Here is a 12,974-nt window from a genome sequence, read left to right as displayed (position 1 = left end):
ATCTCAGGGAATCCCATAAAGCGGGGCTTTCCAGTTTGTTTGCACACTTGAGCCATTCTAGGGTTCTTGTTGAATTAAGTATTTAATAAATCCCCTGGTGGATTCACTACCCGCCTCAATGGTTTGTGTTCCCGAGTGAAAGACACTCCCTGGGTCGCCTGGGTGTGTCCTAGCCTTAAGCCACGGACCCCAGAATCACGTGTGTTAAATTAGCACCAACTTCTAGCCTAGTTCCGAACCTGCAAGACATGGGGAGGAACCATGTGGCTCGTGGGAAACCCATTCTCCCTGCCCCTTATTCCTAAAGGGAAGGCATGTGTATTCTTTTTTTTTTTTTTGGAGCTGGGGACTGAACCCAGGGCCTTGCACTTGCTAGGCAAGCGCTCTACCACTGAGCCAAATCCCCAGCTCTTTTTTTTTTTTAAGTTTTTTTTTAGGCATGTGTATTCTATATTCTATTCGTCCAATTAATCTTTAAAAGTGAGACACGTGGGCGCCATCTGTAGAATTAAATATATATAAATTCCAGTAGTGGTTTTGCTACCTGCCTTGATGGTTTGTATTCCAGAATGCGTGCACATACACACACACACACACACACACACACACACACACACACACACACACACAGCCTTTATATTTTGATATGGCTTAAACAGTGCAATAGTTGGGCCACGTCCTAACCTCCATGAGGTTTATCCAACTCCTGCTGATAATCCCGAGTTATTAATTACTAAACTTTTTATCTTGGCTGCCCTGGACCCAGTTGGGCAGCCCTCGTGGGCCACACTCACTCAGCTCCTTCATATGGCGGCCGTGCCTTCCTGTTCTCTACTCTTCTCAGGCATGATGTCTCTCCAGGCCTGGCCTGGAACATGGAGGCCCTCCTCCCCCTCCTCCCCCTCCTCCTCTTCCTTGGTCCCCCTCCCCCCTCCCCCTCCACCCCCCCTCCCCTCCTCCTGGTCCCAAGCCTGGGAAATTCCAAAACCCACCTCTGTCTGTCCTTCCCAGCCATTGGCTGTTGGCATCTTGATTTACTTATTTACTAATCAGAACCGACTCTGGTAGGTTCCCAGAAGCTGCTCAAAGAGGCTACAGGCAGTTTTGGGGACCCAAATTAACATTAGAATACAGGCAACCTTAGGCCAAACCCACTACAGATTCTCTTAGAGATCCCGGAAGTCTGGACCACCACTCTGCATTAAGGAACAGTGGAAGCCCCTGGGATAAACGTCCGGGAGTGTGCAGGAGAGTTGCAGACAGCACACCCAAACCTTCAGTAGTGATACAGGAAGGCAGTGTGGGAAGCCTTGGGCAGGCTGTGAGGCCTTCAGTTCTCTTTATTTCACCCCTGTGGCTAGGGAGTAGTAGCAGCTAGCTAAAGGGACTGGGAACCACGTCTGCTTTGCTAGGTGTGGGAGAGAAAGGAGGGCTCTCCCTTTGACCTTGAATGCTGGCCAGGATGCCTACAGATCCTCCGGATGGGTTTGTGTTTAAGAGATCTCAAATGCATGTGTTTTAAAATAAAGAAGTAATTTGTTATCCACGGACTTTTTTCTTTTTCTTGTGGGCTGAGCATGACAAGGGGAAGCAGGTCCCTCAAGATAGAATCTCTCAGCTTCACTTCTTGTTCTCGTGCCCAGCACCCTCGTAACAGCCATGCCGAATATCCCTGGTGTGCAGATCAACACACAAATGAGCCATTTTATGTGGGCAATTTAATACCCCGGGGTCTTGTGGAGCAGTGAGGTATTGCTCCGCTCTGCTCAGGGTGGGCGAAGGTACTTGACCTCAGCCCCTCCTGGCTGTTCTAAGTGCTGGCAACCCAAGGCCGGCTGTGGGGACGGCTTCCTGTCCCTGCAGTCACCACCCAGACAGACGCAGTCCTTATTTGGTGGTTCCTGTTTCTGGTCGTTTTCTTTTTATGAAGTCTGCTCTGTGCTCTTTCCAAGGTGGTAACAGAAATACCTGGGAAACCTTTCATGAGCCCCGGCCCTTCTCTTTTCCGCAGTGTGCCACGCCGAGCTGAACGCCATCATGAACAAGAATTCGGCCGACGTGAAGGGCTGCAGTATGTATGTGGCCTTGTTCCCATGTAATGAATGTGCGAAGCTCATCATTCAGGCAGGTAGGAGCCAGGCCTTTCCCATTTGTCCCATTTTCATGGGGAGCTTGCTTGTCAGCAGCCCCGCGCAGGTGCGTTTCGATCTTCCATTGTTATTGTTTAGATCTAAATTAATTGTGCTATCAACTTTGCAAGCTATTTCCTGTGTTTAGCTTTTGAGGGGTGCCAGGTACTCTAGGACTAATTGCATCCTCTGTGATTCTTAGCATGTTTTTAATTTAGTTTGCAACTTCTTAAACTGCAAGCTGCCAAAAAAAAAAAAAAAAACCAACACAGGCATTGCATATAATTACTGTCAATTTACCGTTCTCTGACATATTGTGCATAGATTAGGGGGGAGGGAGGGGACTGAACTTCTGTCAGAAACAAGGTCAGCTGGGAGTCTGTATATCAAATTTTAATTTGTATCTAATACATGGTAGATACGTGAGGATCTAAGCATATCTTTGCATATAAATATCATGAAGCTCAGACGTGGTTCTGAGCTTTTCTTCCCGTGTTACATCTGCCCTAACCTGCCCCGCTATAGTCTGTTTATCGCATCTGGTTTTGAACCGTCACATCTGAGAACGAGTTACGCTTTATCTCCATAAAGCTCTCGGTTTGAGCTTTAAAGACAGCGTGTTTAGCCAGGTGTATGGGTGAAAGGGACTGTTTACCATGAGCCTCTGGGTGTCTGTCTGATCAGGCAGCTGCTAGCGGACCACAGCCACCGTGACGGACACTGTGGGTGTCCGTGCAGCTGCTGCCTGTCCTTTGGGGCGCTTCCTTTGCTGGTTGCAGGTGAGGAGGTTGGCAGTGGGTGCAGGTACCATGCGGTGTGTTGGCCATGTGGTTCCCCACTGAAGGGAAAACAGAGCAGCCCTCAGGATAAGGCTCTCAGGACTCCTGGCCCTTTGCCTCATGCTACCTAGGGAGATCACGAAGCAGGTCTGCCCTTCGCAGGGCTAGGCTAACGTGATGGCGGAGCCTATCCTATAAGTCTAGTGCTGCTGATCTCTGGGATTAGCCAGAGCCCTCTGCCCCCCACGTTAGCCTCTGAGTTAAGTAGTTGCTTTAATAAAGAACACTTCCTTACTTGAAGTAAAGAGAACTTGTGAATGGGATCGAGGCTTGATGGCTTGACGTGTTTCCCTTTTGCATTTGTGTGTGTGTGTGTGTGTGTGTGTGTGTGTGTGTGTGTGTGTTTGAAAAAAATCTATAAAGACTGGGGAAGGCAGCTTAAGTTCAGTCGCCTCTGCTGTCCTGGGAAACCAGAGAGGAGTATTTCAGTAACCGGACATTGTCCGCGAGCTCACTGGAAAAGGGTAATTAATTAATCATAGGCACCGGGCTTCGCCTCTCTGCCTGTCTTCTGCCGTTCCTGTCTGTGCTTATCTCCCACCGTTACCTTTTCAGGTATAAAAGAGGTTATTTTCATGTCGGATAAATACCATGACAGCGAGGAGACGACGGCTGCTAGGCTTCTGTTTAAATTGGCTGGGGTTACGTTCAGGTGGGTCAGGGGAACTGGTGTGGAAACGTGTGTGGCCTGAAGTGTAGCGGCTCCTGTGAGGTTTGCCTTCCACACTTGCAGTGTCTTTGGAAATGTGATGGCACAAGCCTCTAAAGATTATTTTAGGTACAGAATAACGTTAGCCAGAAGTGTCTGGAGACAGCCTGTTTAATGATTATGCTTTAGTATTAGTGACTTTCCCAAGCCTTAGACTAATTCTGCAAGAAGCAAGAAATTTAAAAATTTACAACTTTTGGGCTGGTACTGCTGAGCCTTTATGAATTTTGAATATGTGAGGCTCTATCTAGCAGGGATAGTTTAGGATGAAAGCAGCCCGCCAGGGTGAGACACCAGGAATTCTTTTCTGAGCAACATTTTGAATTAAGAGCAGCAGAAGCCCTTCTGGTTTCTATGATTGTCTTTGCAGAGTAGAGATAATGTTTTACCTGTAAGCTTTGCCATCTTTTATGGGAAACTTTGCAAATCGTCACTGTTTCTAGCCAGTGGTGATAAGACTTGTATGATTAACAGGCTTTCTCTCAGCTTGCTTTGTAGCCTCCTGCCTCAGTTTCCCAAAGGACGGCTCCTGCCATGCTCAGCTAGAAACAGGGTTTTTGCACGGCGAGTGCCTTGCGTTGTTGTGCCTTGTGCGCCCAAGTTTGGTCTCTGTGGCTTTGACAAAACACTGACTGAAACCAACTTGGGGGACAGAGGGGGGCTTACTTTGACTTTCAGGGTACAGTCTTATTTCGTGGAAGCCAGGGCAGGAAGTCAAGGCAAAAGCAGCAGGCAGGGACTGAAGCAGAGACCACAGAGGACGCTGCTGACAATGTACTTTAGTTTCCTCGTTTTAAAAAGTCCCCGAGTGTCTTCAATTATCGTAGACATGTTGAATACAGGAATTTAGGGGACTTGTTATTTGCGCTTGTAGAACCTGATTTTAGAAAATCAGATGCAAAAGAAAATCTACTGTGTTCGCTTTAGAGCAACTCAAGTCGGCTGCAAGAATTTCCTAGAAAATAAGATAAACACGATGGGGAAACTATAATCGGATATCATGTTGTGCTGCTAACTTGTTAGAAATCCTTTGACTCGCGGATAATTCATGAACTCCCGACTGTTGAAGCAGGCACCAGCCAGGCCCCCCATGCCTCATTCTTGTCTCAGTGTCTTCTGTTCCTCCATGTTCTGCTCGGTATGGTGCACTGTAATTGGCTCCTATAGAGATAAAATATCAAGAGAATCCCAGGGCATTCTTCCCTCCTGCCCAGGAAATACAGTTTAAACTGAAATAAACAGATTGCTGTAACTACTCATTGGCTAATTCAATTCCTTTACATATTTTGTTTTTCACCTTTAGAAAATTCACACCAAAGTACAGCAAGATTGTCATTGATTTCGATTCGATTAATAGCCGTCCGAGTCAGAAGCCTCAGTGAGTTTCGAGCCCCGGAAGAAGATGACACCACACACACAAGGGGCTCCCTGAGCCTTTCCTCTTAAGTCACGCATAACTTTTTAATAGCACAGCACACACTAAAGAATATAAAACTGGGGCTCTTCTCTACTGTCACACGGATCTACGTCTGCCTCAGCTGTCGATCTAGTTTGCCTTGGAAACTAAGGGACCGCCCACGGGAGCTGGAGGGAAGGTCTCTCCACTTCCGCAGAGCCTGTCTGCCTGCCGAGAGGGAGGCTGCACCAGCGAGTGTCAGCTCTGTCATCCACCGCATTGCAACAGCCGCTCCTCACTGCTACACGGGCTAGAAGGACATACAAGTAATTGCTTCTGGTTCCTAGCAGGGATGAGCAGACTGCTCTGATGTGAACATCTGGCCCAAATGAAGCATGCCCTGTCACGCCCTTGGAAAAACAAACAGGACCAAATGAAGCTAGCTCACGTGAGCGGACCTGCTGCTGCAGAGGCCTCTCACCTGTTCACATGAGGCCGAGGAGGGCTGTGGCCCGGCAGGTGATCAGGACAGTATCCCCTCGGTTCGCACTTTCCTGCCCCACACACAACAGTAGCTCACTATCCCTCTGGAGGGTAGAGGACCCCTGCGGTTCCAGCCTCTTATCCTTGGTTTGTTGGTCACATAGCACAGTTAAATTTATCCGAGGAATAAGTAGCTCCTAGAGGAGACAGCATATCGCTCCCCCCAGACCAGGCACTGTGCAGCGACAGCTGCAGCTGTATGGATGGGTGATGTGGGATGTCCCCCAGCCCGTTTCTCCTGCTGTGTGGGCACATGTCACTCCTGTTCTCGTTCCAGCATGGTTCATTTCCAAGGGCACCCTACAACCAGAGAGCACATTAATTCCTGTCCTATAAGGGGATTATGGGAGACACTGTACCTGGAGTTAGTCCACGCCAGACCCACTGGCGTACCCTCACAGGCAGCATCCGCCTGGCGCCCCAGTGTGGATGGGGGCGCCCCACTGTGTAATCTGTTTTTAACTTCATTTAACTTCAGCAAACATGCTCGGTGTCTTTGATAGTTTCTTTTTCCTAAAAATTGTTCCCTTTTGTAGAATGCTTGTCCCCCGCCCATGTTCTCCCCGCATGGGTTTTTATTTCGTCTCTAAGATTTTTATTTGATTTTTTTAAAAACTATTCTGGAGCAGTTTTATAATTTGGATCTTTGCCAATATTATTAAAAATTTATTAAAATCCACCAGTACCAAAACATGTTCACTTTTCTATTATTATCTATGCTCAGCTCTGCTTGTGTAGTTTCTCTGTTGTCTGCAAGGCATGTTCCATGGGCTTGTGCCCAGCGCACACCAGAAGTGTTAATTCTGTGTTCTCTCCAGGACTGGGTGGGCGTGGGGGTGGTTACATTGTGGTCTCTTAAATTTGGGTTGGGAGGGGGGCACATGTAGAGGTCAGAAAGCAACTTCCTAGCTGTGAGTTCTCTGTCCACCTTGTTCTGAAGCAGGGGTTTCTCCTATTTTCGCCCCTGCCCTGCCCTCAATCTGTGCTGTTATATCCACATTTGGGGGAGTTTGAGGAATTGAACTCCGGCTTGAGCAGCAAGTGTCTTTACCAACTGAGCCATTTCTCTGTCCTGTGCTGCTCTTTTGAGGCTACATGGGGAAAGGCCCTGTTACCACCCAGATTCCATACCTGTTTCTGGTTTGCCCATAGGATTGACAGGTCTCTCTGGCTAGTCTTATCTGAGAGGTCTCAGGCTTTTTTTTTTCCCCTCAATTTATTTCTCTTCTCTAAACCACTTGCTCCAAATTTTGACAAAAGCAACTTAGAAGAAAGAAATCAGAAAACAGACAAAGATTATAATTGTCTGTTGCTACACGTTAGAAGTTGGTTGGAAGCCTTGTTAGCCCAGAGTAATCTTCTTTCCTGTTTGCAGATAGGTCTAGGGGCTAGGAAGTCATTAGTACATTTACTTAATTTTGATACTGTGTTACATTTTGGTCTCAGCTTGTTAGGTTGAAGAGTAGGGAAAGACTGTTGTTTTCCCTCTTGGAGAGAAGATTGTGACAGGCCACGGCTGGGCTGTTTGTGAGGTGCTGGTACTGTGGATGTGCGGCCCTCAGCATCCATCTCTGAGCCCTTGCTGAGCCTGGTGACTGGATTGCAGGTAATTATGTCGTTTCTGCCTTCGCTCCAAGAGGAGTGGAATTGTCCTGTCCAGAGATTCTGCGGATGTCAAGGCTCCAGTTAATAGAGGGTTGCTTTGAACGGTTGCCTTTGGGGAAAGCATCCCAGAAGGAAGGTGTTCTGAGCTCTCTCTGCCTTGCAGGCATTTCTGGATAATTGTGGTGAAGGGAGACTATCTGAGAGCCGCTGTGGCCGCCTGTCACGCCTAATAAACGACAATGAGGAAGCCATCTATCTCTCACTGAAGTGCTGGCAGAACTACATTGAAAGGCAAAAGGTAGAGCGAAGTGAGAGGAGCTGTTTGCCTGACATTTTATACCCCCCCCCTTTGCACATGTCCTTAAAGACTGAGACCTAGCAGTAAAAATTATCTAAATTATTACCCACGTTTCCTGATTGCACACGAAGTAATATAAGACTAGCAGAAGACAGAGAAATCTCAATAACAGTAATAATAAAACCTCCTGAAGTTCTTATGTGCCAGGGATAACTGTCTCCCAACGTCTTTATCTACCATAGGATTAAAACCATTCAGGATGAAGCCAAGTGCAGGGCAGATCTGTAATCCCAATACAGTGTGGTGTGGTAGCAGCAATGTGACAAGTTCAAGCCCACCCTAAGCTAGATAGGGAGACTTAAAAGCTTTCCGTTGTCGTATGCATGCTTTAATCCCTGAACTTGGGAGAAAGTAGGGATAGGTACATCTTTGTTTTCAGAGTGTGTTCCAGTACAGCCAGGGCTACAGAGAAACCCTGTCTAAGGGGAGTATGGGATAGGGGATGATAAATCCTTATAAAAGAGCCCAAGGGATTCAGGGAAAAAGATTTTCTTGCTTTTAGTACTAGACAAGTCTTATTATTTGTAGCTGATGCTTTTAAGAACAGTAAAGCCACTCTAAGAATGGTAGTTTTCTAGGTAATTAGCAGGACAGCCTGCTTCAGGCGGAAGAACAGAATTCAAGTGAGGAGTGCTGTGCAAACTCACGGCATCTGGCAACTGCGGTGATCAGCTGTGTGGGTGACTAGCTGCAGAGGTATGGGCAAAAATGTCCCCATGCTCAGGATGTTGGGGCTTGATGACATTTACAGAAAAGAAATCACATTGGCCTACATGGGAGCCGCTCTAGGGTTCTAGCTAGCTTCTTTCAGACCTCTCAATGGACTTCAACAACATCTCTTCTGAGAGTAGCTGAATCTCCAAGCGTTTACCTGAGGCTGACCACGCATTGGAATCTCTGATGGTACCGACTTCGGCTTCGAATAGATGCTGATGGCCAGATACCAGAGACTGATGAAGCCCTCTTCTACCAGCTTCTCCATCAAACTGAGTGATGAGCTTCTGGCACCAGAGCCATGCACATGTGACCTATTGTCTGCTGTTGATACTGCCATTTCTCAGAGCTGGAGTTACTTTAATGTAGAAGCCTAACCCTTATGAAGGTCAAAGACTTAAAAGTGCTTGTGCTTGATTAAATTGAGTTAAATATTTCCATAGAAAATTGGGAAGGAGGTCCCAATTGTTGGTCAAGGAAAAAGACATTATCTGCTCAGGGCTAAGGGAGTGTCTTAGGGTTTCATTGCTGTGAAAAGACACCATGACCACATTTCATTGGGGCTGGCTTATAGTTCAGAGGGTCAGTCCATTATCATGGTGGGAAGCATGGCAATATGCAGGCAGACATGGCGCTGGAGAAAGAGCTGAGAGTTCTACATCTTGATACAAAGGCAGCAGAAGGAGACTGGCACACTGGGCATGGCTTGAGCATTGGAGACCTCTAGACCCGCCCCCATGGTGACACTTCCTCCATCAAGGCCACGCCTCCTAATGCCACTTGTTATGGGCCAAGTATTCAAACACAAGAGTCTATGGGGGCCACTTCTGTTCAGACCCCAATAAGGAGGGACTTTGTGAAGCCCAAGGAGCGCCCACCCTAGAGCCTTACTTTTTTGCTCACGGGCTGCCAAGTCTCTACTCGAGCACTGTGTCCCATGTTAACCCATGTCTTGCTTGCTGGCGTTCTTTCTACTTGCAAAACAACCACAGTGAAAGCCCCCTGGAATACTGAGTAGCATAGAACTTGTCGTCTTCATCTTTGAGCTCAGTGGTGCCGACCTCTGTTCTCTTCTGCAGCCAGTGCTTCCTCCCCTGAGGAAGAGTGAAACGAGTGGTTTCCAAGCTGCAAGTGGTTTCCACATCCCTTAGCAGCTCCCTCTAACTCCTCCAGGTCCCTGGTAACTACCACTATAATTTCTATATGAATTGACTGCTCCAGACACCACCCATTATGTCGATGGACTCACAGAAGTCTCTCCCGGTGGGTTGTTTCACTTAGCACAGTGCCTTCAGGATCGTCTGTGTTGTAGCCTGTGTTGGATTGCTCTCTTCTCCAGGCTGAAGAGCATTCTGTTGCAAACATGACACATTCTGTCTCTGGACTCACCCACCAAAGTAGACACTTGGGTTTTTGCCTTTTTGGCTGCTGTTCTCTTATGTTCCCTTTTACCGGTACTGTCTCCCTCAGCCCTGAGTACCTGTGTGCATCCTCCCTCCCTCCCTCCCTCCCTCCCTCCCTCCCTCCCTCCCTTCCTTCTCTTCCTCCCTTTTCCCCTCTCCATCCTTCATTCCCCCCACCTCCATAATCTTCACTAAAGACTATCTTTAGGCCAGGAGTTTTTCCTTATTTTGAGACAGGGTTTCATGTGGAAATTGCTCTGTAGCTCAGGCTGGCCCCCAACTCTAAATCCTGCTGCCATAGATTCCCTAGGGATGAACTACCACACCTGGCTCTTTGTATCTGTGTACATTGTGTGGGTATACATGTGTGAGCATGGTTGCCTGCGCATGTGTGTGGAAGCCAAGGACAATGTTAGATGTCTTCCTCTACCACGCTGCACCCGGGAGCTCAGCCATTTCAGCTAGATTGGCTGGCCAGTGAGCCTCTTAGATCCCCTCGTCTCTACCCCTGCCCCGCCCCTGCCCCGCCCCCTGCCTGGGGTTATAAGCATGTCCCGCCACACCTAGATTTCTAGAGTAGGTTGCAGACTCCGGTCCTCACTCTCACATAGCGAGTATTTTCTTCAGTAGCCATCTCCCTGAACCACACCAGCTCTTAAACCAGCATTCCTTAGACTTTCAGTGCAGGTCCTTTGAGCATCCACACATTTCTGCATAGCTTTCAGGACTTGCCAGGGGTCCTGCCTTCTCTACACATTCCTCAAACCTCCCGTTCTAGTTGACTTTTTCCTCTTGGAAACCCTGCCACAGAAAGCACCACCAGCAAGCATCTTCCTGGCAAAGGACCGTGCTCTGGTTTATGTCATCGCTTCCTCGGTACTGGAATTGTTATTGAAACATTTCATTTCATGTCTCTTCCTGCTCTAGATGAAAAGGCCACAGGAAACATCAGCACACCCAACTACCTCTCCTTACCACACAGCGTGCAGTTTAATCAATGGTTTTAATATTTCTACTTAAAAGTTACCGACCCAATCACACTTCCGTTCAGCGAAGCAGCTGCTTAAAAGTCAACCTCCTGATTGTTTTTTAAAAATGTGGGTGGGTTTTTTTTCTTTTGGCAACATCTAGGGGGGAAACAGTTGTTATTTAGAATATAAGAGAGAGAAATCTCCCTGTTAGCATCTGGGGTTAATGGGCACATTTATCTTTGAGGGAGAAGGAAGATTACTATTTAAATGTCTTATTTTTAACTTCTGTGTTTGAGTTAAAGCGTTCTTATATATGGTTTTGAATTAGGAATTTGGCAATAATGAAAGCTCTTGGCAAAGCACCCAGAATGATGTCTGTGCTGGAACCCATCGGACTGGAAGCCGCTCTAACCGTTTTAGTCTTAAATCACCGAAGAGTACTTACTGTCGAGTGGTTCTTTATTTTAACTTTTGTTAATGAAAGTGATCGCATCCTGGCATGGTTTAAGAATTTAAGGGTACCGTTTGGTCCGGGGTTTAGGTAGACATTTTGTTTTGGAATCACGTCCTCCGAACAGCGCTGTGTGGCCTGATTCCTGCTACATTACTTCTGCCTTTTCCTGAATGACCAGGCATCGGTAACTCGGTGGCTTGGACAGCCAGATGCTCTTCATCCACATGATATGAAGTAGTTTACTGAGAAGTGTGTCAGCTGCCCATGGTGTTAACAGAGATCCAGACTTTTCTCCTTCATTTTGTCGGCACTGGCATTTACTGGGTGACAAGCTTGTTCTTCAGAGTCTGGGTATTTCAGTTACATTAAATTTATTGAAAGAATATGAGGGGTGTGTGTGTGGGTGAGAGAGAGAGAGAGAGAGAGAGAGAGAGAGAGAGAGAGAGAGAGAAAGAGACAGAGAGACGGAGACAGAGAAACAGAGACAGACAGAGAGACAGAGAGAGAAGGTAAGAGTTAAGATTCTCATCTCTCCTATATCCCTTTGATCAGGAGAGCAAAAGCTCCCCAGGACTCTTGAGAAAACATTCTCTTCCATCTCATTGGTCACAGCTAGTTCACGTGACTACTTCCAGGTGCCAGGCAAACTGAGCGACTGCTCCTTTCTGCCACGGAGGCTGTGGAGCTAGTGAACAAGAGCTGTGAGGTATGGTAGTAGCCGCTTCGTGTCCCTTCATGGGACATTGTGTGGAGGTTAATTGTGCAATCTTTACTCAGCCTCTCATCACATCTTAAAATCCTTAAAATATTTGTTGAGATGAAAAGTGATACCCAGGGGTTGGGGATTTAGCTCAGTGGTAGAGCACTTGCCTAGCAAGCACAAGGCCCTGGGTTCAGTCCCCAGCTCTGAAAGAAAAAAAGAAAAGAAAAAAAAAAGAAAAGTGATACCTATTCCATAAGGATTTGTGTATTTTACATTAACTCTCAAACCCCTTTGTGGAAAACCTTATATTTTTAGATTATCATAAAAGTTTATACATTCAGAGACACAACATTTTTTGTTGTTGTTTAACTTACACCACACCCTTTGGTCCCCAGATATTTAGTGTATATATCCTAAGAACAAGGGTATTTTCATATATCATCTGAATGTATTGGCTTTATAAAACTGATCAAATAATTTTCTTTTTTTTTTGAATATTTAATTTTTTTTTTATTAACTTGAGTATTTCTTATATACATTTCAAGTGTTATTCCCTTTCCCGGTTTCCGGGCAAAATCCCCCTCCCCCCTCCCCTTCCTTATGGGTGTTCCCCTCCCAACCCTCCCCCCATTGCCGCCCTCCCCCCATAGTCTAGTTCACTGGGGGTTCAGTCTTAGCAGGACCCAGGGCTTCCCCTTCCACTGGTGCTCTTACTAGGATATTCATTGCTACCAATGGGGTCAGAGTCCAGGGTCAGTCCATATATAGTCTTTAGGTAGTGGCTTAGTCCCTGGAAGCTCTGGTTGCTTGGCATTGTTGTACATATGGGGTCTCGAGCCCCTTCAAGCTCTTCCAGTTCTTTCTCTGATTCCTTCAACGGGGGACCTATTCTCAGTTCAGTGGTTTGCTGCTGGCATTCGCCTCTGTATTTGCTGTATTCTGGCTGTGTCTCTCAGGAGCGATCTACATCCGGCTCCTGTCGGTCTGCACTTCTTTGCTTCATCCATCTTGTCTAATTGGGTGGCTGTATATGTATGGGCCACATGTGGGGCAGGCTCTGATTGGGTGTTCCTTCAGTCTCTGTTTTAATTTTTGCCTCTCCCTTCCCTGCCAAGGGTATTCTTTTTCCTCATTTAAAGAAGGAGTGAAG

At 46.9% G+C, this 12,974-nt stretch overlaps 2 protein-coding genes across 6 annotated transcripts in view; one reads left to right on the top strand and one right to left on the bottom strand.

Annotated features, from left to right (window-relative positions):
• The window catches only part of Dctd (dCMP deaminase), a 31,619-nt gene extending 25,312 nt beyond the window's left edge, over positions 1–6,307 (top strand). For 2 of the 6 annotated variants that reach the window (XM_087587857.1, NM_001013882.2), the window contains 3 exon segments: positions 2,012–2,128; positions 3,524–3,620; positions 4,981–6,307. In XM_087587857.1, the coding sequence (XP_087443983.1) occupies positions 2,012–2,128; positions 3,524–3,620; positions 4,981–5,059 (293 nt within the window). In that variant the 3' untranslated portion in view covers positions 5,060–6,307. 6 annotated transcript variants of the gene reach the window in all.
• Positions 1–12,974, bottom strand: part of Erich1 (glutamate-rich 1) — a gene marked incomplete at its 5' end in the record, with an annotated part of 52,793,804 nt that overhangs the window by 31,486,119 nt on the left and 21,294,711 nt on the right.

Source organism: Rattus norvegicus, chromosome 16, assembly GCF_021556685.1.
Source record: "Rattus norvegicus strain SHRSP/BbbUtx chromosome 16, alternate assembly SHRSP_T2T, whole genome shotgun sequence".
NCBI lineage: Eukaryota > Metazoa > Chordata > Mammalia > Rodentia > Muridae > Rattus > Rattus norvegicus.
This window is presented reverse-complemented; position numbering and strand designations above follow the sequence as displayed.